Here is a 27,902-nt window from a genome sequence, read left to right as displayed (position 1 = left end):
GGTATATATATAAATATATATATATATATATTTATTTATTTATTTATTTTTATTATTTTTTTTTTTATTTTTGATCCCCATATAATATGAATGAAAATAATAGCAAAAATGTTGTTGTGGATAAGCCTATTAAAAATGCTGAAGAAGAAAAGAAAAAGGTTGAAGATATAAATAGTTTATATGATATATTGAAAAATGTGAGTAATAATAATGATATTTTTAATAATGATGATTATATTTTAAAAGAATTATATCCTTTAATAAAAAATGTTATAGGAGATAATAAAAATATTTGTTACCATTATAATAAATCATTTATGTTAAAAAGATGGTGTTTAAAAATTTTATATACATTAATAAATAAAATTAAGGATATGAATTTGTTTCTTGATATTTTTAATATGTGTTCAAAACTAATTATAAGGGAGAATGAGATGAATTGTCTGAGTTGTATTAAAATAATCAATGTAATCCTTGAAGAAAATAAAAATAATTTGAACATGTTTGACGTAGATACTTATATAAATGTGATATGTCTATCTATTTTGAAAAATTTTTATAAGAAAATAATATATAAGGTAAAAAAGGGAAAATTCCTCAAGTCTTCAATTAGTATATATATGAAAAAAAAAAAAAAAAAAAAAAAAATTGAAAAAAAAGTAAAAGTAAAGGAAAAAGAATATAAGAATATTATTTATTTGCAAAAAAAAAAAAAAGAGAGATATATTTTAAACAGTACAGATTCTATCAAAGTAATCAAAGAAATCGTATTATCTGTTCTTTTTATAATACGTATATATCCGAATGTTATAAATAATGTTGGGAAGTACTTAAATATATTATGTAAAATATTATCTATAATTAATATGTACGATTTTAAATTAGAATCTTCCTTTTTTATTGAGACAATTGTCGAAGCGAATAATTATTATTCAAATAATAAAAATGATACAAATCAAAAGAATGATAAGTCCAATATGCATATTATTAAAAATGTTTTTTATTATCAATATATAAATAAATCTGAAAACACAGAGCATAAAAAAGAATGTAAGACTAACCATTTAATAAATGTACCTTCCAAAATAGACAAGAATAAATGTTCTCTTTTGTTATGTAATAATAAAAGTGATGAGTTTGATAACAATGGTAACCTTCATCTTATGTTTAATGAAATATGTCATGATATGGATAAGAACAAAATGTATGATGGTTTCCCCTTTGATCATAATCATAATGCAGCTTTGGTAAATAAATTAGAATGTTTTAATAAAAGTACAAATGATTGTATTTGTTTGGAGTTGGAGGGTATTCATAGACAAGAACTTAATGAGAAACAAAAAAAAAAAAACAAAAAAAACAAAAAAAAAAAAAATGAAGACATTAAAGGGGATGTAAAATATGATGTTAAAGGGGATGTAAAAGATGATGTAAAAGATGATGTAAAAGATGATGTAAAAGGTGATATAAAATATAATGTTAAAGGTGATGTAAAAGATGATGTAAAATACAATGTTAACCATGTAGACAATTTTGTTAATGACCAGACGAACAATAGTTCTTATGTTAATAAATTATTATATAATAATAATTGCTTGTATTATGAGAAATATAAATGGTATGATATAAAGAATGTTATTAATATAAAATGTTGTGAAAAGAAAAAATTTTGTAAACATGTTAATTATAACATGTATGAACTTGATAGAAATAAACATATGGACTTATTAACTTTACAAAATGGTATTATTTATATGATTTGTTATTTATTAAGAGAAGATAAAAAAAATAAATTTTGTCATTATAAAGAGTTTGTAATAAAGAAAGTTATATATATGTTAATTAATAATCAACATGATTATATTGAAAAAAAAAAAGAATTTATTGAAAATATCCGTATGTTTTTACATAATAGTTTCGATGAACAAATGAAATATTACATTTCATTTTTTTTAAATCCGTTTTTATATAATAAAAGGAATTATATATATATAAATAAGCAAAGCTTATTAAATATATATATATTTTCTTTAATCCATGATATGTTATTATATTATAAAAGTAAGAATGTTTGGAATTATGATACAATTAATTTATGTATAAGTAATTTTGTCGATGTACTTATGCATAAACAAGCATATATATATATTCAAAATGTTTGTATAAATATGTTTGTATATATAATTAATATATTATTTATGATTAAGAAGAGAAATGGAACCTTCTTTTCATTATATTTTTTTATTTTGAATATCCTGATGAATAAATGTGAATCTTTAAAGGAAGAAATTTATAACAAGATATATAAGCGCATACAAAGGTTAAGAAGAATATCAAATAATAGTAAGGGGCAGGAGAAAAGAAAGAATAAGATAAAGGAAAAAGAAAATACTGAATTTTATACCGATAATAAAAAAAAGATGATATGTAATAATTATTATAGTGATTGTACATATGATACAAATCGTTTTGTAAAAAGAAGTATAATAAAAAATGTAAATATATATAAAAGGAGTAGTATTATTAGTAGTAATAGTATTTGTAATAGTATTTGTAGTAATATTAACTATTTATCGCTTAGTCGTGATAAAAAATGTAGTCATTCAAAAAATGCTTTAAATTTAAAAAATAATAAAGGATATAGGAAGACTAATAATAATTTGTATATTATTAAAAAGAGAAATTACCATAAAATGTATCATATACTTATAGCATATAAATATATTTTATATGCTCTTCAGGTGTGTATAAAATATAATATATATTATATATATATATATTTTAATCAAGATATTATAAATAATAATAGCTCGAATGTGTTAATACAACAAGGAGATGATATAAAAACATATTTTTTAAGAAATGATGATATAACTAAAGACGATAAAATTACTCAGAAACAAAATCATTCTATTCATAATACGAATTACAAATTTAATGTAAAAAAGACAAAGAATGGAGCTAAATATAATTACGAAAAAGCTCATAATATATGTAATATGAATATTAAAAAGGTAGAGAATAAAAATAATAATATTATAAGTAAAACTATTAGAAAGGAAAAAAATAGTAAGGCAAATAACATAAATTCAAACCTTCGATTAATAAATAAAAATAATAATAATAATAATAAAAAATGTAAAACTAATGGAAGTGATTCGATAAATAGCTCAAGTGTATGTGCCAATTCATATCGTCAGAATAATCAAACCCAAAAGAATAATTCAGAAATTGATGAAGTCATAAATCTTCAATTAAAAAAATGTGGAAAAACATTTGATAATTCTAATCATATATCTGATGAAGGTTATGCCTCTTTGTATAAGACGAAAGAATCCAATATACCAAGAGACAGTATAAAAAATTTGAATAATGAATATATTCATAAAGAGGAATTTATTTTGAACCAAAATATGAATGAAGAAAATGATAATGATAAGGATGTTTGTTATAAAAAAGATTTTAAGGATCTAGAAAAAGATATATACACACCATATAACTTTTTTAATAATAGTAATAATTTTTTTTTTAATAATAACGATTTTGTTCAAAACGATTTAAATTATTATGTAAATTATTATAATAAAGAAAATCAAGAAAAGTTAAATAATATTATAAATTGTAATAATCTAAATAATACACATTCTTCAGATGTTTTACATCTTTTGCCCTTTTTTGATCATAATGGTCCTTTTGAATATGTGAAAAATTTGGATACAAAGAAGAATGATATAAATATATCTTATCATGACAAAACAATGATGGAAAATAAAATAATGAAAGGACATATATCTGATGTAAATACAAATAATAATATAAATGTAGATTATTCTGTAGATATGTCTCTTAATAATAATGAAAATAATATTAATAAAAAATTTATGAATGATATGAGTAGTAATATTTCAATGATACATACCTTATATGGTAACAAAGATTTACATCATGAGAATACAAAGATAGAAGAGCATAAGCAATGTAATGATCATGAATATTTTGAAGATATGTATAGTATAGAAGATATCAATATAAATGCTTCAAAGAAACTGTTTCTCTTTTCTTATGATATGAAGGATATATGGATAAAGAAAATATATAAACTTTTTTATAATATGATAATTTGTTTAATATTGTATCACCATAGTTTTTGTTATATAACAATGAACATTTTTGGAGGGAAATATTTTCAAAATGGTAAGAATATCGAGTGTGATGTTAATATGACTTATGGGTATAATAAAAAGGATGATATTAATAAAAATATTAATGAGGATATTAATAAAAATATTAATGAAGATATTAATAAAAATATTAATGAGGATAACAATAATCCGCATAATTACCAAAATAAACATAATTTACCATATGTTGAATCGCATAATTACCAAAATAAACATAATTTACCATATGTTGAATCGCATAATTACCAAAATAAACATAATTTATCATATGTTGAACCGAATAATTATGCCTTAAAAATTAAAAGACAAAACATAAAATCCAAAATCAAAAGTAAATTTTATGAATGCCTTCTTTATATTAAAGAAGAAGAAAAAATTTTATTTTATATGTGTGCAGATATAATTATATATCTAAGTCGAAATAATTTTTACGATTTTATAAATTATTCCATTGATGTTTTATATAAATTATTATTCCAATATCCTCAAATTTTTTATATCTTTCATGTGTTGGCATCTTTAAAACACACCAGTGTTATATTTTCCAAGGTATGTTTAAATTATTTAATAAAAAAATTTAAAAATTATTTACATATAAAAAATAAACTGAATCCACTACTTTATTATAATCATGATGTTAGAATAAAATTGGAAGGTGATATATATAAGAAAATGTTTAAATATAAATATATGTCTCCTTATGAATGCTTATTAAGTATAAGTAGCTCTTCTAAGGTTAAAAAATGTAATATAATTGATTTACATGAAAAAAATAATAAAATAAAATATTATGATACTACTTGTTGTACGACACAAAAATTGTATGATCGAAAATATGAATATAATAATGTAATTAACTTACCATATTGTAATGATGAAAGAATAAAGTCATCTTATAATAATGTGAACGATTGTTATAATAATAAAAAGAGACATAAAAAAATTAATAGAAATATAAAAAATTTATTACCACCCTTAAAATATACAAACATATCAAAACATTATTTATATAAGAAGAGCTTTAAACAGTGTAATATAAATATGAAAGATCGAAATAAATATATTAAAATTAATAAAGCAAAAAAACAGTTTCATATTTGTGGTGACTTTTTGGATTTTCCTATTTTTGAAGAATATATAATTAAAAAGGAAATTAAACGAGAAAATGGAAAAGAACTTATATCTCCTTATAAGGACTTACATAATCTTTATTTCAATAAATGTTTTAATGATGATCCCTTGAATGAACTAAACATTAAGGACAATGAATATATGAACAAAAATGATAAATGGTTGAATAACATGATGATCTGTTTAAAAGAAATAAAAAAAAAGAGAAATAAGCAATTTTTTTTTCATGATTTGTCAAAGCGTGATTTTTTGAATTCCAAAAATTTTGTTTTAAACAAAAAGCGTATTAATATTAATATTAATATTAATAATGGGTTATTTAAGGATGAAACGTGTTGTTTAAATAGATGTACTAATAAAAGAATAATAAATGATAAAAAATTATCATTCTTAAAATTGAATAAATATAATGTAACACATTTTTTGTCTGATGATGAATATATTAGAAAAAGAAATAATCATTCAGATGAATGCTATTATAACAAAAATAAATATATGTACCACCCATTATATAACAATTATAATGATGTTCATGAAAATATGCTTTCACATAAGTCAAATTTATTTAATAATGCTTATAATATATATTGGTCCCACAACGAATTAAATATTAGAATGATTTATTTTTTTTTGAATTACATCAAATTTTACCAGTATGAAAATATGAATTTCTTGAAAGAGCTAGATATGATGTGTAAAATATGTTTAGATTTAATATTAAAGGATTATAAGTGTATTGAATTAATTAATTTATTAAAATATATATTTGAAACGATCTGTTATATAAATATTTCCACTGATTTAATGAAAAGCAAAAAAGAGAAAAAACAAGATGATAATAATAAAAAGAAACAAAAAATAAACGATGAATATTATAATATAAATCATACAGAATATATGAATAAAAAATCTGGACATGGTGGTGTTATAATAGAAAATTACTTGAAAAATGCAAATGATAAGAAGATCCCAGAAGTAAATAAAAATATGAACGATGTAAAAAGTGATGGTATAACAAATTTGAATGACAATAATATAAAGTGTGATAATTATAATAGTTTATATTATAGCGATAAAAATGTATACAGCAATATAAGCAATTCTTTGAATACTTATGATATTAACGAAAAATTTGAACAAGATAAATGTACTATTAAAAATGACAATTCTTTTGATAGGAATAAAGAAAGTTATAACCCTAATGTAGGTAATGAAAAAGATATTTATTCTTACAGTAGTATTCATAAGGATGATAAAAATATGTGTTATATAAATACAAGCTATATAATACATGATTTCTTAAAATGGTTTGAAAATGTTCATTTTGAAGTACCCAAAGTAGTTAGAACATTATTGTGTGAATTATGTTTACAGTTGCCAGTAAATTATTTTTTGAAAGATCATTTTAATATTTATGTAAAATCTTTATTAATTTGTTTAAAATCAAAAAACCTGCACATTATAAGTGTTGCATTAAAATGTATCGAAGATATTATGTGTCATACAAATAATAATAGTTTAAAGGGTATTATATGTTCGTCCATATTTTTTGATAATAAAAATAAAAAGAAATCTTACATTTTTACAAAATTGCTGAATTTGTTGAAAAAAAATAATATATATTATACATCACATCAATTTGATTTTAATAAAATATATTTTGAAAAAAATAATTTACTACAATATTCTTATTATGATAAGATAATATATGAAAAGGAAATGAATTTATTTCAATATAATTTTATGCATCCATATTATGAAAAAATATTACCTGAACAAGCAAGGAAAAAAAAAAAAATTATACAAATAAATTCTGAACATGTTAATAATTTTTATAAAGTTTTAAGAATATGTGAAAATTTTATTGGACAGCATGGAACATTGAATAATAATTTGAGGGAAATGGATTATAAGAATTTTGGAGAATCTTTTATAAGGATAGGTTTTTTGTTAAAAAAGGAAACAAGTATAAATAAGAATAATGTACAAATTGAAGATACGCAAAGAAAAAATGTGGTTGATAATTATAATTTATATGATGTAATGAGTAAACCGAATGAGGATACAATAATAATGGATGGACAAAAAACAGATGCGAATGAATACACGAAAGATAATAATAATAATAATAATAATAATTTAAATATAAATGATTTGGATAATAATAATATTAGTAGTAACAATGCATATACATTTTATAATATAACTAGAAATAATAATAGTCATACATTTAATGATAATAATTATGAATATAAATTACAACACTTGAATTTAGAAGAGACACTAAATTATTGTTATAAGATTTTAAGAAATTTTATAAAGAATAATAAGAGCAAATATTTATATTATAATGACCATTATAAAATGAATATATTAAGAAATAATGGAACGAATTATTTGATTAATGAAATGGTACAGGATAAACTAGATAGCGAAATTAACATAAAACGAGGTTTAAGAAATGAGGAGAACGTACCACGAATTTTTAATTTTAATAATAGTAATGTTTTAAAAAAGAGAAGGTTTAATAATAATGGGATTAATAATAGGAGACAAAATAAAAAATTAAAAGGCAGCACAACAAAAAGTATTAATATTAATGGTAATAATATTAATATTAATTATGATAATTATGATGAAAATGTAGTTGATGTAGTACATCTAAATGAGCTGGAAGAACAAAATTGTTTGGAAAATGAAAGAAAAAGTAATTATGAACATAATAATAATAATTTTTATTATAAGGATAATAAAAAAATATATAATATAGACAATTCAAATAATTATTATCAAAATAATAAAATGTTTAGTGAAAAAAATAAACATAAATATTTCCATGGAAGTGATATTTGCCTGAATTGTATTAACATCGAACAAAGAATCCATTGTTATAGAATCGTGATTTCTATATTTATTTTCCTTTTAAATCATTCGAGGTGCATATCAGAATATTATAAATATATGATAGATGTCGGTTTAAGGAATGATGATTTTATAAAAAATCAAAGTGCTACTAGTAAAAAAACAAAAAAACAATCTGTACATGTTGATATGAATAAAAAGGATGAAGAAGGGTTTTATGAGAAAGATCCTAATGTTAGAGGAAACAAAAAAAATGAATTATTATGTGAAAATGTAAAAGAAACATGTGAAGAAAATTATCAGGACGATGCTAATAAATGCATAGATGGACAAAATAATATATGTTTGAATGATAAAATCGGAGATATTATAGTAAGCAGGAATAAAAAAAAGAAGAAGAATAAATATATATATTCGTTTCAGTCATGTTCATGTAAAAAATATATATATAAATATAATTTTCTATGTAATAATTATGAAAAGGATAATATAAAAAAATTGATGTATTGCTTTCTAATTATGGTCATAGAAATTAACCATATATTAAATAAAAAGAAGAGGAATTGTGGGAATAGTTTTATAAGAAATAAAAATAGAGAAAATATAGAAAAGAAGATTAGTCATAATAAGATGAACTTATGTGCTGATAAGGATATAATAATAATAACTAATGATAAATTGGAAAATATAAATTCTCATTATAGTATATGTAATGATAAAAATTGGGCATATAAATTAAAATATTTCGTAAAAAATATTATTAGAAGGATATCTTTGATATTAGCTAATCGTTATATACTAAGAAAGGATTTAAATTTAATATATATAAAAAATCATAACAACGAAATGGATGTATCTAAATTTATTTTCAGCATGTGTAATATAATTGAATACGATCCATGTTTTATACAAATGAGTTTGGAAGGTTTAAATATAATTGAAAAAATTATAAGAAGTTTATTAAAAGTGCAAGCTGTAAATATAAAGGATTGTTTGAAATCTCCATTTTTTTGTGATATATGTGAATGTATATTAAATATATGTCGAAATAATAAAATGAAAAAGAAGATTTTTGGATTATTATTATTTATAAAAGTATTAAGAATTATTCCTCCTTATTGGATTGAATACAATATATACGAGATGATAGATACTTTATTAACTTGTTATGAGAAGAGTAATATATTAATATATGATAAAATAATACCACGTCTTATTGAGGAATGTTTTTGTTTATTATTATCATCTTTATTTATTGGATATGTTGGAGATATGAATATATATATTTTAAAAAACATGACGCAAAACCATGAGAATGTGTATGATGAAGAGGAATATATAGATACTGCGAAGGATAAAAATATGTGTAATATTGAGAGTAAGAATTATTATGATAAATACAATATATGTGTACGAAACATGGAAGAGGATAATGTTTTAAGGTATGTACAAGATAAAATCATTAGAAATATGAAGGGTAAAGGAGATTTATTTTATAATTTTCTACACAAAAGGGAGTTAAATAAAAATAGGGACGATACAATTAATAATAATAATAATATATATGATTCGTGTGGGTATAAAAAGGTTTATTTAAAATGTTCGAATTTTTGGTATAGTAAGGATGAAATATATACTTGGAATGTTTTAACGGGTAAGGAGAAAAATCGAAGAAATAAAAAGGAGATATCAAAAATGGGTAGGATGTTATATAATATATTGAATATGTGTATTAAGTGTTTATACAAAGACAACAACAATAATAATAATAATAATAATGATAATATTTATAATGATAATATTTATAATAATAATAATATTTATAATAATAATAATATTTATAATAATAATAATATTTATAATAATAATAATATTTATAATAATAATAATAATATTTATAATAATAATTATATTAGTTATTATAATAATTATAATTATTATTATTACAATAGAGTATTTATAAAAAAGTGCTTTTTTATAATATCAAAAATATTAGGAACAAATATAAACGATTTATTATTAATCAAAAATAAATTATCGTTAGAAACGTTATTATTTAAATATTTTAGCTTATCTAATTTTATAAAATTCTCCTTAAAATTAAAAATATCTTATTTAGATTATTTATGTTTTTTTTTAAATGAAAAACCAAGTATAAAATTTGACGAGAATAATATTAGTAACATAATTATTATTATTCTTAATATTATTGAAGATATTGAAAAGAAGGATCAAAGAAAATATAAATATATTTATAATATTTCAAGTAACAAAAATAAAAATAAAAGTATAAATAATAATATGAATTCATATGTACAAGGCGCAAATAAAAATAATCATGCTTATAATAGTATATATTTAGATTTAATATATGACAAAGAACAAAATGTAGATTACACTTTTATAAAAAAAAAAAATAATCACGATGGTGATGAACATAGAAATAAGAATATATATAAAGATAATCGTAAAAGAAAACATGATAAATCCATTTTTTATAATAATGTAGATAAGGATTATTTAAAAAATGAAGACCTTTTTGTAGGTTCTCGAATTCCTGTTGAAACTAATAATAATGTATTATTAAATATGATGGAGAAATATAATTGTGTTAATAATGTAGATGGAAAGAATATTGGACGTAAGGATATAATTTCATGTCATAAAAATAAAGATAGGTTTGATGAAAATGGTGTTGTTCTGGATTATGGAAATGATGAAGAAGAAAAGAAGGATGATACTAATATTATGAATAATTTTAAAGATGACAAGAAAATAAATAAGTTGTCTAATTCGTATTATTCTATGTATTTTGATAGTAAGTTAGATAGTACGAGGAATCATAATTATGAAGAGACAATAAATAAAAATAAAAGTAAGGATATGTCACAAATCAAAATAACAGATATGTTTCCTGAATATAAGAATAAAAAGGATAATCATAATGAAAAGATGTCGTTGAATATTCTTGCTCAAAGTTATCCTGTGGTAAATAAGAGGAAATATAAAAGTAGTACGTCATTAAATAATAAGCGTGGTAGAAAGGGAAAAAATAAAAATAATAATAATAATAAAAATAATGATGATAATAATAATATTGATGATAATAAAATTGATGATAATAATAATGATGATAATAAAATTGATGATAATAATAATGATGATAATAAAATTGATGATAATAAAATTGATGATAATAAAATTGATGATAATAATTATAATGATGAGAATGATTATGTTGTAGGGAAAGACATAAAACGAAGGAAAGGAAATAATACAATGGACGATAAAGATAAAAGTATTAATAATAATGATAATAATAATAAAGAAAATGATAAAGGTAATTACTTTAAAGATAATTTCCATACAGGAAGGCTAAATATTTCTAGAGCGTCCACAGAAGGAGGATATAAAAAAAAATCATTTTTTAGAAATGCCATAAATAAAATTACTAATTATTTTCATTATAATTTAAAAGATAAATCAACTTTGAAAAATGATGAATCAGTAAATGTAAAATTAAATGTAAGTCTAAATGTACCGATAGAAAATAAGGTGGACCAATCATTAATAAATAATAATAATTCTAATGATAATAAAAATATTTCTTACAACAATGGTTGTATTAACAAAAATGTAGGACATAACATATCTTATAATAAAATTAATGTTGTGCGTGATGTGAAAGATGAGAATGGTAAAAAGAAAGGCAATATGAAATTTATAAGTGAAATAAAAAGTATTAATAATAATAATAATAATTATAAAGAAAATCATAAAAAGCTAGGAAAAAATGATGATGAAAGAATTAAAGATAAAATGAACGAAGAAAGGTACAATGATGATTATCAAGATGAAATTGGAAAAAAAAAGTTTAATGATGATGTGGATGAAAAAGAAAATGATGATGTAGATGAGGAAGAAAATGATGATGTAGATGAGGAAGAAAATATTGTTATTGAATTTTTTATATATTTTATGAATTTGTTAAAAATATGTTTTGAGCATCCATTATATAGAGATCATTTATTGTCAATAAATATAAAAATAAATAAAAAAACTGTATCGTTATATTATCGATGTATGGAAGTATTATTGAATTTTTTATTTAACACAGACAAACGGTTATGTAGAAAAGCTGAAGAAACGTTGAATAATATAATACATGTACATGAAAAGGATAAGGATATAATAATAAAACCACAAGAAAGTATAAGAATATTAAAGCGTTATGATGATAATATTTATGGATTAATGAAACGAGGTAGTAGAAATATTAGAAAGGTTGATTTGAGGAAAAGTGTACCAATGTGTAATCAAACGAGTAGGGAATATGATATGTGTGATAGGAATGGTGGTAAGGAGGAAAAGAATGAAAAAAATGGACAGCATGAAAAATATGGAGAACATGAAAAAAATGGAGAACATGAAAAATATGGAGAACATGAAAAATATGGAGAACATGAAAAAAATGGAGAACGTGAAAAATATGGACATTATAATAACACAACGGCCAATCACAAATTTATTAACATTATTAAAAAGAAAAATAATATATCGATAGATAGAGGTATCATAAAGAATTTTCAAAAAAATCACAATAACAAAAGTGTGAGTATATATAAAGGAAATATGAATTCCACCAAATTAAATAAAAAGGATTTGAAAATCTATTTAAAAGGTTTGTTATGTAATTTATCATATGTTTTAAAAAATAAATCACATATATTAAAATCAAATTTTATCATTGGCTTAAGTAAAATTTATTGTTTATTCCCAGATTTATTTTCTTCATTTTTAATTGAAGGATTTATTAAATATATAAAATTATTTCATGAACGTATTGATGACAATCCTATGTATTATAAAAATGTGGAGCATATCTTAAAAATATTTAGTAAATTTTTTGTTATTCCTAAATTATCATATGATCAATTTAAAGAAATCATTAATTTGTTATTAAAATTATATGAAAAGGATAAGAAAGGGTATGTGAATAATGAAAACATGGGAATAAATTATTATAAACATTATATAAATAAAATATGTAATGATGAAAAGAAGATAAAAGAGAAAGATAAGGTGGTTATAAATGATTTAATAACATTTCAAAATATGACGGGGTTAGAAAATTCTTTTCTTGAAAAAGGTTATAGATCAAATTCGAAACAGTCGTTAATTACGAGTTATTTTGATATAGATAGAAAAGTTAGTAGGAATATAAAAGAGCAAGAAATTAATAATAATAATAATGATAATATAAATATATATAAAAAAGAAAAAAACATTTTAGAAACTGCTGATATATGTTATAATAATCAAAATAATATAAATGGTTTCATAAAAACGGCCGAAGAAGAAAAGGATATTCTTGAACGTTATATATCTGTTCATAATAATAGTTTATGTGTATGTAATTTATATATATCAAGTTTAAGTTTGTTATGTTGTAAAAATTATGAACATTGTTATAAATATTTTCTTTATCATCGTAATAATGAAAGGATTTTTTCTTTCTTTATATTATTATTGGATAATAAGAAATTGAGTGATCTAAGAAGATATGTATGTAAGAAGTCATATTTGTTGATTAACCTTCTTTTAAGATATATGTCAGAAATGGATACACAAAAAATATTTTTTTTTTATAACATATTTAGTATATCTATAGTACCTGTGCATGATGATGATATGAGAGATATTATATGTTGTGACTACAATAAATTGAGAGATTTCATGAATAAGAAATATTATGATAATAAAAAAGAACAAAATATAAATCAAAATATAAATCAAAATATAAATCAAAATATAAATCAAAATATAAATCAAAATATAAATCATAATATAAATCAAAATATAAATCATAATATAAATCAAAATATAAATCAAAATATAAATCAAAATATAAATCAGAATATAAATCAAAATATAAATCAAAATATAAATCAAAATATAAATCAAATTACATATGATGAATATAATTATTATATTAATAATTATGAAAAATGTGTTTCTTCCATTAATAATGTTGGTATTAGCCCCCTTCGTAATATCCCCTTTTTAAATAACATATGTAATGTTATAAATATTGTACACACCTTGCTAAAACATGATTCTTCTTTTATTTTTATTAATTTTTATGAGGAGAGAATTAAAAAGAATAAATTATGTATTATTGAAATTTTGTATATATGTATAAGTTTTATGATAAATGAATATATGAACTTGAAAAATAAGAATTTGCTTTATTTTGTAAATGATGAGATATGTAAAAAATGTGTTAAGGTATTTATAATATTTTTTCATTATACTAGAGATTTAATTATAGACATAAAAAATAAAATAGAAAATAACAAGGATAATATAAATATTACTAAAAATGAGAAACAAAGTATGAATACATTTATTTTTAATATGAAAAATGAGAAGGAAGATCTTTTTGAAGAGAATAAAAAAACTAAATATCTTTTTCATAATATAGAATATAATAAGAATTTATTTTATTTTAGGACGAATATATTTATTCTATTAAATTTTATATTATGTGTACCAAAAAAAAATATTGATTATACATATATAGAGAGATTTTTTAAAAAGCATGCTATAAAAAGTTTACTTTATCGAGAAAAGAGATATATCTTTTTTAAAATAATAGATATATTACGTATGTTTAATTTATCAATATTTCCTAAATTTTATGAAACAACAGTGTCATTTTTAATAATACCTATATTAAAGGAATATGTTAAATCAAACAGTGGGTTAGAATATATGAACCGGAGTCAAAATGTATGTGATATAAATAAAAATAATGTGGATGGAATGGATAGTATATGTTTTGATGACAAATCATTATTTGAAGATATGAATAGGATTGGTAAGATGAATGATGATAGTAAAGTTTTGATGTTCTTGAGTACGAAACTTTTTTCACACGCGACCATAAATTGTGGTGGGAATATATATATGGAAAGACGTACGAGTTATAAGAGTGATATGTCGAGTCCCACAAATGAATATAATAATATGGGAAATGGTAGTACTATATCAGGTATACATGAAATATGTAGTAATAATAATAAAAATAATATACATAATAAAAACTTTGTAAAAACATACCAAACTAATGACTCCTTTAATTATAAAGATTTAAACAACAGGCGAGGTGGTGTTAATAATGATAAGAAGAATATATATAATACACATACCAATAAAATATATGGACCCATAAGAAATTTATTAAATTGTAGTTTTATACACAACTTGAATGATTTAAGTAGTGGTTTTAATAATAATGTAAAATCTTCTTATTGTTTATTTTATTTATATTATTATAATGAGGAGAATCATTTTAAGGCATATCCTTTATATAATAATAATTATAATACTTTATTTTTATATATAGAAGAAATAAGTTATGTGTTGAAATGTGTAATAGATTATATACCTAATTATAATGATATAGTTATAATGAAAAAATTAATTATTTGTAAAATATTTATTGATATATTAAAAAAGTTCAAACGTCAAAAGTATAGAGATTTATTTTTTAAATATATTGAAAGAGAAAATAATAAATATATTTTTTATCCTTTAACAAATATTAAACAATTATGTATAAATAATATAATAAAAATATATAAGCATAATATTTATGAATATAATAATAATAATTTGGTGAGTCTATTTTATTATTTATTATTAGGTTCAGAAAATAAGCAGTGTATAAAATGTACTCCGCACAATATAAAAGAATTATTTAAAATGATAATAAATAAAAAAAAAAATAAAAAAATATTACATAATAATAATAATAATAATATATTTAGTACAAATAACATATTGAAAAGAAAAAATATGTGGATGTACTTATTTAGAAAATATTATATGAGTTATATATACTATGGGGATTATATAATAAAGGATACCATATATAACGCTAATAATTATTATGAAGATATTTATAATTATTCACCACTTCCTAATTATAAAGATAGGGTAATTTTTCATGTTGATATATTAAAAAATTGTAAAAATATCTTTATTAATTGTATTAAGAAAGAAAAAAATATAGATAAAAAAATAGACATGATAAAAATAATATTTAAATATAAATTTGACTTTTTTAATTTTTATCCTTATATAGTAAATATTATACTTGATGTTTTAAACAGTAAAAATTTTGTTATATCGTTAGATAAAATAAATAAGTACAATACAAATAAAAGAATCAACTTTTTTATAAAATCATTGAATATAATTATGGACTTTATAAAATTTAATATGTTGATTAATTGTGTCAATTATTTATTCTTAATTAATGAAGATAAAATACTTTTGAAAAAAAATCCATTATTTGGTGATGGTAATCAAGAAGAAATATTCATGAGGGATATAACAGCGGATGGTTTTGAAGGCAACATAATATATAATAAATTGGGTGATGAAACAAAAAAAAAAAGAACAAATGATGGAATTGGTTATGTTGGCTTATATAATGATATAAATGATTATGTGTATAATAATATATGTAATGAAGGACATGATAATAATGATGATGATAATGATGATGATAATAATGATAATGATGATAATGATAATGATGATAATAATAATAATCATGTACATAATAATAATCGTGAACATAATAAGAATTATACAACACATTGTTACGAAAAAAAGGATAATATGTTGGTAGACTTACAAAACAAAATATATAACTATTTTATGATAAACAAAAAGAATAATAATATACATTTAGATCACTTTATAATTCCTATTTTTAATATATTAAAAAAGTATGATAATATTAATGTCGATTACGATTTGTTAAGTATTTTATTTAATTTTATTATATGTAGTATAATAAAAAATGTGATTGAATTTTCGAGATATGGTGTTACGAATAAATGTATATCTATCCTTGTGAGTATATTAAAAGCTAAGGTAAATATAAACATTAAATATATGAATATTTATGGTGTGTTAGCATGTATATTATTCCCTTCTGAGTTTATAAAACATAAAACAAAATGGAAAACGTGTAAGGATAAAAAGAATAAATATTGTGATAAACAAAATAAGAATGTTTTAAAAAATAATTGTGGTTTAAATGAAGATATAAATAATGAAAAAGAAATAAATAAAATAGGTTATAAAAATATTAGTAATATGAATAAGAAAAATCATATATATGATTTGCATAACACATCATTGAAACAATCCCATGTGAGAAATAAAAATCTTTATATAAATTGTAATATTTATAATGATTCTATATATATGTTGAATGATTATTTTAATACATCATGTGTGAATTATATAAATATTTATAATATGAATGTAATAAAATGTATACATAAAATATTATACGTATTAATATTATATGAGAGTAGAGAAAATATATGTAAAAATTTACATATGATAACTTGTATATTTTTTTTATTAATGAATAATAAAGTTAATAATAAAAAGGAAAAAATGGGTTTGTTCAAATTATTAAATCATATGATGTTGACACATAATTTGTATGTCTCTGGTGTGGATAATTTATTTAGTAATATAAAAAGAAAAAATAATATAAATGAAGATATAAATGAAGATATAAATGAAGATATAAATAATAATAATATTTTCTCTTATATTTATGATGAAAAGAATGAAAATGTAGATGTTAATAAGAAAATATTAGATTTGCATAATATGCTAATTCTTTTATGTATCAAAGGAATGAAAGAATATAATAAAAAAGAAGGAAAAAAAAAAAAAAATATAATATACTATAATGATAAAATAATGTTTGTTATAAATTTAGAAACAAGTGTTTCTATATTTAAAGTCTTACTTAATCTATATAAGGAAAGGGAATGTGTTTATAAAGATATAGTAAAGCATATTTTATTAAAATATATTAAGAGTTTAGATAGGCTATCAAAATATTATTTATCACACCGGATAATAAGAAAAAGATATAAAAATAATAATATTAATAATAATGGTGATAATATTAATTATTGTGATAATATTAATTATTGTGATAATATTAATTATGGTGATAATATTAATTATGGTGATAATATTAATAATGGTGATAATATTAATAATGGTGATAATATTAATAATGGTGATAATATTAATTATTGTGATAATATTAATTATTGTGATAATATTAATTATGGTGATAATATTAATTATGGTGATAATATTAATTATGGTGATAATATTAATTATGGTGATAATATTAATTATGGTGATAATATTAATAATGGTGATAATATTAATTATGGTGATAATATTAATTATGGTGATAATATTAATTCTTGTGATAATATTAATTATGGTGGTAATATTAATTATTGCGTTTATGTTCTTAAGAAATTACTATTTTTAATCAACGCAAATTTATATCTTCTTAGTAAGAAATATATATTTCAATTTTTTAATGTTCTCCAAAATATTATAAAGACAAAAAGAATTAAAAACAAAAAATATCATAATTTTTATTTGTTCTTATTAAATATATTCGAATACCACCTTGTGAAAAATACACATACGAATATGGTAAATCATCATTATAAAGACATTTTATGTAATGATGAAAAGTCATATAATTCTTTCTCTTTATATAATGAGAGCACTAGTAAGCGAGCAATAAAAAATCGTAAAAAAGCAATCAATTTATTTAAAAGAATAAAAACAAATGGTTCTATTTATGAAAATTATATTAAATATATAAATAGACGTTATAATGACAAGAAGGTTTATATAATAGATAGGTATAATTATAAACCCTATGGAAATTATGTGTTTTCTATGGATAGATTCATATATAAAAGAAAAAGAAGAACACTCTTGAACATATTCAAGGGAGAAATAAAAAGGAATTCTTATTTAGGAGAATTTATAAAGAAAGATATAATGATTAAACAATCTGGTAATTATCATATATTTAATATAAATACGTTATATAATAAAGAGAATGACAAACTAAATCACAATATAGGTATTTATAATAATAGACATAAGAAAGATACAATTACTAGTCTAGATACCGATGATACATTAAGAAAAGGTGTGCATAAAAGGAATGAAAGTTATGAAGATATAAATTATAAAAATATCTCAGCGGATAACAACAACAACAAAAAAAAAAAAAAAAATTATCTAGGAATACAAGCAAAAATTTATGAACATAATGATATGAAGAAGATGTTGAAGAGGAAAAAGATCCATAACAAATACAAAAAATACAAAAAATATAAAAAATACAAAAAATACAATATGTACAATGTTTACAATAATTTGTATGATGGGAGTCATAATGATATCATAAACCAAGAGAATAATCATACTTTAACATGTGAATCATCTTGTTTCTTCATAAGAAACCAACATTTTAATAAACATTCTTTGAACAAAATCAAATTTAATAAAAATGAAACACTTCAGAAAAAGAGTAAAATAAAACGAATTAAAAATTATATGAACACATTTGAATTTTTATATGAAAAGAATATTATGGAATCTTGCTTATATGAAGATATATTTTTTTTTAGAAATGAAGAACATACAAAATTGAGAAGGTATAGATATCCATATTTGTGTTCATATACATGTAATATTAAAAATATAAGTCTAACATGTGAAGAAAAAGCCGAAATAATAAAAGGATTAATTATATATGATTATATTAATGATTATTCTTGTTATATAAAATATTATGATATTTTATTAAGTTTTATTAAAGAAGAAAGGAAAAGGACCCACAAAAAAATAAAGAACATAGAAAATGTAATGAATAGAACGATAGATATTTTATTACCAAATATTTTAAGAGGAACGTTTTCATCTTTTCCAAGTATTCAATATACGTGTACACAAATATTTAAGAAACATTTTTTATGTAATAATTTATTTGGATGTATATATTTCTTATTTAATAATGAATATTATAAATATATTATTGATAAATATTTTATATCTTTATGGATAAATGTTTTATTTTCGTTTTTTAAAAAAAATATTGATGTGTATGTATCATCAGAAAATAAGACACAGGAATTAATTCCTTACATGTGTTATAATAAAAATGAAAGGGGTGAAAAGATTAAATGGCCTAATAAAACTCCAGAAAGATATGAACATAACTTCTATGTAAACACCCTTTATGAATATCCCAAACGTGTAAAAAGAAAACAAATACTTCCTTATAATGATAAGATGAAAAAATACAATTCTAAATTTTCTCTTTGGAAAATGAAATTAAAAAAATATTGTATGGAACAGAAATTATTTATTCATAAATGTAAGGAAAAAATAGGGAAAGCTAAATATATGTTTAGATCATTCTTAAGCATAATACATTTATATAAAGAATATTGTAGAAAGGTGTGGATAGAATTATTTCCTCAACTTTTTTACTTTTTCAATAAAGAGGAAATAAAAATATTGAATATGTGTTTAATACGTTTTCTGAATAATTATATACAAATATATGATTCTTTTAAGCTAAAAAAAAATAAAATCATTCGACAGTATAATTCTTTGGAAGAGACTCATATGAAAAGTAATTTAAATAATTCATATGTAAATAACGAAAATATTAATGTATTAGAAACAATTCTTAGTAGTGTGCTAAAAATTAATAAGTTAATATTTATACCTTATGAAATCATTTTTTATTGTTCGAAACATTTCGGGATGTATGAAATTTGTAGATATATATTGCAAGCGTATTTATACAATAATTTAAAAAAAGAAAAAGCTATGAAGAATAAGGATAAGAAATGTATAGAGACAAGTAATTATGGTAACAATAAAAAGAAAAGTAACAACGGATATGAACAAAAGGAAGAAGACATAATTATAAATTATGTAAATAATTTTAAAGAACTTGTTAATTATCTTATGGATATTAATTATTATTTGAATTCATATGATAATATGTATGTGTTGAAAAAATATTATATTAAAAATGTACAAGTAGAAAAATTAATATTAAATAACCATTTTCATTTTTATTCAAAAATAGAAGATTCATATTTGAGTAATTTTCTTAATTCACAAAATATGAAATTAAGTAGAGAGGAAATAAATATATGTAAAGAGAGTTGGATAGATAGTTTAAAATATTTTAATAAAACATCCTGTATAGAAAGTTATATGAATATTAATAATATTAATAATAAAAATGAAAATGTGAATAATTCTATTATGCTTAAAAATTATTTTAATAATAGTAATTATTCACAAAATAAAGGTGATGATCTATTTTTTTTTAATTGTAGTTATAAATATGCAAGAAATAATTACTTGAATAATTTAGACGATATATATAATTTAATAAATGATCATATATATATAGATGATTACAATACGATGAATATGGGTTTGTCTGGCGAGAAAGATATATTAGGAAATCAACACAAATATATAAATAATAATAATAATAATAATGATAATAATTTTTGTAGTAGTAATATTTGTAGTGATGATCTTCATTATAATAACTGTACAAATTCCAAAAATAAAAATGAAAAGATACAAAAATCAATTCATGATTTTTTTAAATGTACAAACAATACAAATAAAATATGTAATTCATATAAAATAGATGAGAAAAAAAACTTCTTCCATAATAATTATAATTATAATTATACATATACCAATTTGCATAATACAAATAAAGTTGATGATCCATTTTGTTTAAACAAAATTAACCAATACCACGAAAAACCTTCTCGGGAGAAACATAATTCAAGTTCTGAAATAATAAATAATATAATAAACAAATTGTACGAAAAAAATTGTAACCTTGTAGGTTATATGTATGATATAGAAGATAACACCATGGCACCAAAAAATGTTAAGGACAAAATATTTTTAGATAACAATCAAAAGTATTCTTTACACATGAGTAATACGAATAAGAACACATTTTTAAATAATAATTTTAAGTTTAATATTGAAAAAAAACATATAAATAAAATGAACCAAATTATAAATAATGGTATGTGTAACTTAGTTAATAATGTAAAAGATTTATTACATTATAATAAATATGAATCTTTAAATCTGTTATTTTTACATTCACATATATTTGAACATGCTCATAGAAGTATAGAGTTAATTAAGGAAGATGTTATTGAACAAAAGAATGTCAGGAAAAAAGAGAAAGAAAGAAAATTGTTAAGTTTATTAGATAATTTATGTAATATATGTAAAAAGGAGCAAGGTCTTTTTTTTTATGATAACGATATAAATAATTTAAACTATGTAGATATGTGGAAAAATACATTTTTAAAAATATGTAAAATTATATTAAATCGTGAAACAGAAAAAAATAAAACATTTAATAATTTGATTAATAGTAATTATAATGATCATTACGATAATTATGATAATGCCCTGCATTTTTATAATCAAAACTTTTATCAGCAACACCTGTGTAATAATACATATGGGAATACATGTGATCATTTTGTTCCTCATGAATATTTACAAAATGACAAGTCACATATCTTAGTAAATTTAATAAAAAACATGAGAGAGAACAATCGACTGTCCTACAATTATTTTGATAAAATGTATGAAGGATTTCTAAATTATAATAACAAAAAGATGTCTATCAAAAATAATTATATATATAACATTGAAATAATAAAAATGAATTTAAGAAAATTAATAAATGGAAACAATTATGCAGACGTAATATTAAACAGTGGCCAATTTAATAATGTAAATTATAATATGGCTGAAAAATTATTAGATAAATATAGTACCATGTGTGATGAAGCCGAATTATTAAATGATAAAAAAAGTAACAACAAAAAAGAAAAAAAGGTTAAAATGTGTCAGGATGATAACTATTTGTATATTACAAATATGGAACGTGAATATTTTAATATATGTATTAACCTAAAAAAATTAAAAAAAAATAAATTTCTACATAAAGTTATAAAAAAAATCAAGTGTTATATAAATTCATTAAATATTATTAACAATTTTAATTTTGATACTTTACCAATGGTTGGTTATGAGAAATTCAGAAGTGAATTCTTTTATATGAAAGGGAAAATATTATGTAATCTGAATCAGATTATTATATTTTTATATAAAAATAATTTTATCGAAATGAATCCTAAAAACAATGGTTATGCATGTACAGGTCAATGTATTAATAAGGATGTTATATTTGTTAAAAGTGATTATTTAAATATAAAAACACCTGTTTTTACAAAAGAAAATATTAATTCTGATGTGCATTTACTCAAAACGAATTCTTGTAATGTTCAACAATATGAACCCCCCAAAAATGATGCCATAGACAATATTAAAATTGAAGTTTGTCATAGTAATATACGACCGAAAGAAAAAAAAGACAAACTTCATAATATTGATATAATGATAGACGAACAAAATAATGATACTAATGTTAAGAAAAAAAGAAGATATAATAAGAAGATGTCTATAAACAAAGAAACGGAAGACCAAAGGTATGTACAAGAAATGAAAAATGTGCAGGATAACATTGAGATAACGAATATAGATTGTATTATAGGTAAAGAAAATAATATGGAAGAAAAAAATAATATTTGTAATAATCCTTTAAATAACAATAATATAGGTAAACCTAATGTTGATAATAATAAATGTTGTTACATTATTGGTCCTGATAACTGTAAAAGCAGCGAAAAAAAGAATGTTAAGAAAAAAAGGAAAAAAAAAATAGAAATGAAATTACATTCTGATTATTCATGTAAATGTAATATGAAACAGATCAAACATTTTGATAGTGATTTGATTGAAGAATGTTTACTTTCGTCTTTAAAAATTTATCCTCTAGAAAATAATTCATGGATTATTTGGGGAGATTATTGTAACAAATTATTTAAAGAAAGTGAAAATATTTCATTTTGCTTAAGTTCTATAATTTGTTATTTAATGTATTCAAGTTTAAATATAAACAAAGGTTATTATTATATGAGTAACGTATTGCATATGTTAAATTATGGTACAAAAGATAATAGTATATTTCAAGTTTTTAATAAATATAATGAAAGCATATGTCCAAATATATGGCTCTTTTATTATCCATTTCTAATGAACAATATTAACATAAATAAAAAGAACTATTTATATTTCCACAAAATTTTTTATATATTAATGCGAAATTTTCCACAAGATATTTTTTACGATTTACGAACAATACATATTTATAGGAAAAAAAAATTATATCAATTAAATGAAATAAAAAATAAAACAAATAATAATGGGGAAATGTCTCTTTGCGATGGTTCTCATGATATTTTAAAAATTAAAAATGGACTTCAAATTAATAAGGAAGAACATAATAATAATATATCACACTTGAATAATAAAAATTCTGAACATGTTCAGGATATTTCTGACATGTGCAATTTGGAAAATGGCTATAAAGAAGAAATGGCTAGTACTGTAAAAATTAATTTGAAGAAAGGAAAAGATAAAGACAACGATTTATTAAGACTTGATAATATAAATAATGATAATATAAATAATAATGATAGTAATAATGATAATATAAATAACAGCATAAGTAATAAGAATAATATTTATTGTTACAAAAATGATGAAGATAATAATGCTTGTGCTTCTTATCAAACTGGCAATGGTATAAAAAATAATAAATATACGTATCAATTTGCGGATATATATATGGATGGATTTGATCAATTAATAAATGTGTTTAAAAATAAATATTCTGATGTTTTCTTATCATTAGATTACTTGTGTAATGAAATATTAAATTATAACAAATTTGAAGCTTTTGAAGAAACGTATCATATTATAAATAAACTGTTTCATAATTGTATGGACATTGGGAACTCCGAAATACATATAAACGAAATTATGCAGAATGTAACTAACAATATTTTGTATAAACGATATAAGAAAAAATTGAAAAAGAATAAAAATATGTATAATAGGAAATATAAAAATGTTGTTAAAAATATGAATAAGTTTTGGAAGGAATTTAAAAAGGATATAAAATTTTTAAAAAAAACTGGATGTATTGAAAAATTGAACACAACAAAGATGAGAAAAAAGAAAAATTATATAAAAAATAAAAATATGGATAATTTTAGTGTTATAAATGAATATTCAAAAAATATGTTATCAGGGAATGATAATTCGCGTTATATGTTATCATATTTTATAGCTTTTTTAAAAAAATGGAAATATATGTTGTCTATATATTTATCACAATTAACTGAAACACAAGCTTTAGAAGATTGTTCTTATACGTTATGTGATGCATTGCACAAATTTGATATTCCTATTGAATTACCAAAACAGAGATTGAAATATATTGGAGAATATTTAAATTATCATTACAATTTAAATACATTTTGCCCTTCCAAAATTATTAAGGTTAATTCTTCGGTAACGTATAATGTGTCAAACAATTATATTTTAAGAAAAGTTAGTTTTTTAACAAACGATGGAAATATTTATTATTATACACAACAACCACGTAATTATGTAAGGAATAAATCTGAGCATAAATTTATGTTATTCCAAGTGTTGTTAAATAATATAATGTTCAATTTTTCACAAACCAAAAAAAGGGGCTTATCCTTTAAAATAAATTTTAATACGCAAATACATCCAAATATTATATTAAAGGAACAACCAAAGGATGATATTACCCTTCATGAAGTATACAATGAATATATTTCAGTTCTTAGAAGTGACAAATATTCTATGGATAATATAATGTTGTATCACCGAAATTTGGTTCAAAGTTCTCTTCACAGATTATTATTAAAAGAAATAGAAATTAAGTTAAAATGTGACAAAAAGTATATGAATATGTCTATTGATGATGTTGTGCAAGACAAAAATGATATTACAGGTTTTACAAAAAAGGAAGGTCAAGACATAAATAAAAAAAACAACCACGTCAACAACAACATTAACAGCAACAACAATAATAATAATAATAATGATAGTAAGGACGAATGTAATATGTTGTTGAAAATGTTCTCTTGCCAAAATGATTTAGTGTGTGAGACAAAGAACTCAAATCGTGAAAATATTAATATTAATATTCCTTCAAATAATAAAATACATTTATCAAATCTTGAATATTATTGTTCTTTAACATATGAAGAATTATTAAAACATTTTTGCAATGAAGAATGGTTTCATAAAATTTTAAAAAAATGTGAAAAAAAAAGTGTAAGAAAAAGTTTTAAGACAATTTGTAAAATGATACCAAATAATATCTTGAAAAATTACTTTTTTTCTATACATAATAATAATATTGAAAATTATAGCATTTTCCATGATCAATTTGTCAAAAATTATTCTATATTGTGTATGTTAAATTATGTATTTTTCCAACTTAATACTAATTTAGATAATATAGTTATATCCAAATGTTCAGGCAGATCAGGGTATTGTGAAGGAAGACCATTATATAAAGATTTTACGATGAAAAAAGATATAAATAGGAAAAAATTAGCATTCAGATTAACAAGAAATATAAAAGAATTTATTGGATTTCAAGGATTACATGGAAGTTTTCCTTTATGTTTTTATTCGTCCATTATGGCTATTAAAAAGAAAAAAATGGAAATAAAAAACTTTTTGAATCTAGCTATTTCGGATGATTTTTTTACCTTACATGTTCAGAAAAAAAATAGGAATTTAATGGAAAAAAATAAAGGTAGAATAAAATCTGAATATATAAAAGAAAATGATAATGAAATATGTAAAAAAACATTAATAAATGAATACATAAAGTGTTTACGTATTGACGATATAGAAAAACGAAATATATTAAAGAATGCTGAAAATTATGTTAGTACAATATTTGGTCGTGTGCAGTTTTTGTATAAAAATAAATTAGAAAGAAGGAAAATTGTCAATACATTGAAATCGAATGAGAAGTCAAATATAAATGTGTACGAATATTTTTCGGATTTACACGATATAACATCTTTATCAGAATTATCATCTGACAATAATAATGAATATATAAATTATGATGAAGTTGATAAGAAGAGAGCTCAAAACGTTGGAACACGTGAATATAAAAGGAAGAAAAAGGAAAATGTTGTTCAACAAAAAACGGTAAAAGAAGAAAAACCAGTAAATATAAATATGGAAAATGTACAAGATATACATATAGATATGGATGAAGAAAATAGTAAAACAAAGGAATGTACAAATAATATTACAAATGACGATATAGTAATTAATTCTCAGAATGATAATAATAATGATAGAATTAACAAATTGATTGACATGACAAATATAGAAGGAGTAAAAGAAATAAAGAAGGGAGAAAACAATTCTTGTAATAATAAAGGGAAAAGGAAGTATAAAAAAAATATAACTAATTCATATAATAATGACGAACGTAAGAATGTTCATCAATTATTAGAACAGAGGACATTTGAAAATATTAGAAATGAAAAAAGGAATATACAAGATTGTACTGAACATGAAATAGATGAAGAAGGAATGAAAAAAGACGAAAACAGCCATAATAATTACAAGCATGTAAAAAATTATGATAATAATAAATATAATGATGAAGAAAAAAATATGAAATATAAGAAGATAAAAAATATATCTGTAGCTGATATAAATAAATCGGTAGTTGATCTTATGGAAATGTCTATGGATAAAAAGAATTTAAAAAATGCAAAAAGAACATGGTTTCCATGGTTTTAA

General features: G+C 20.5%; 1 protein-coding gene across 1 annotated transcript; it reads left to right on the top strand.

Annotated features, from left to right (window-relative positions):
- Positions 1-86: 86 nt before the first annotated feature.
- Positions 87-27,902, top strand: PF3D7_1303800 (conserved Plasmodium protein, unknown function; the record flags this gene model as incomplete). The annotated part of the gene is made up of 1 exon (XM_001349729.1): positions 87-27,902. The coding sequence occupies one exon, from the start codon at positions 87-89 to the stop codon at positions 27,900-27,902; it is 27,816 nt and encodes a 9,271-aa protein (XP_001349765.1).

The sequence above is a fragment of the Plasmodium falciparum genome (genome assembly GCF_000002765.6).
Source record: "Plasmodium falciparum 3D7 genome assembly, chromosome: 13".
NCBI classification, from domain to species: domain Eukaryota; phylum Apicomplexa; class Aconoidasida; order Haemosporida; family Plasmodiidae; genus Plasmodium; species Plasmodium falciparum.
The sequence above is the reverse complement of the archived record's forward strand: the minus strand, read 5'-3'. Positions and strand labels throughout refer to the sequence as shown.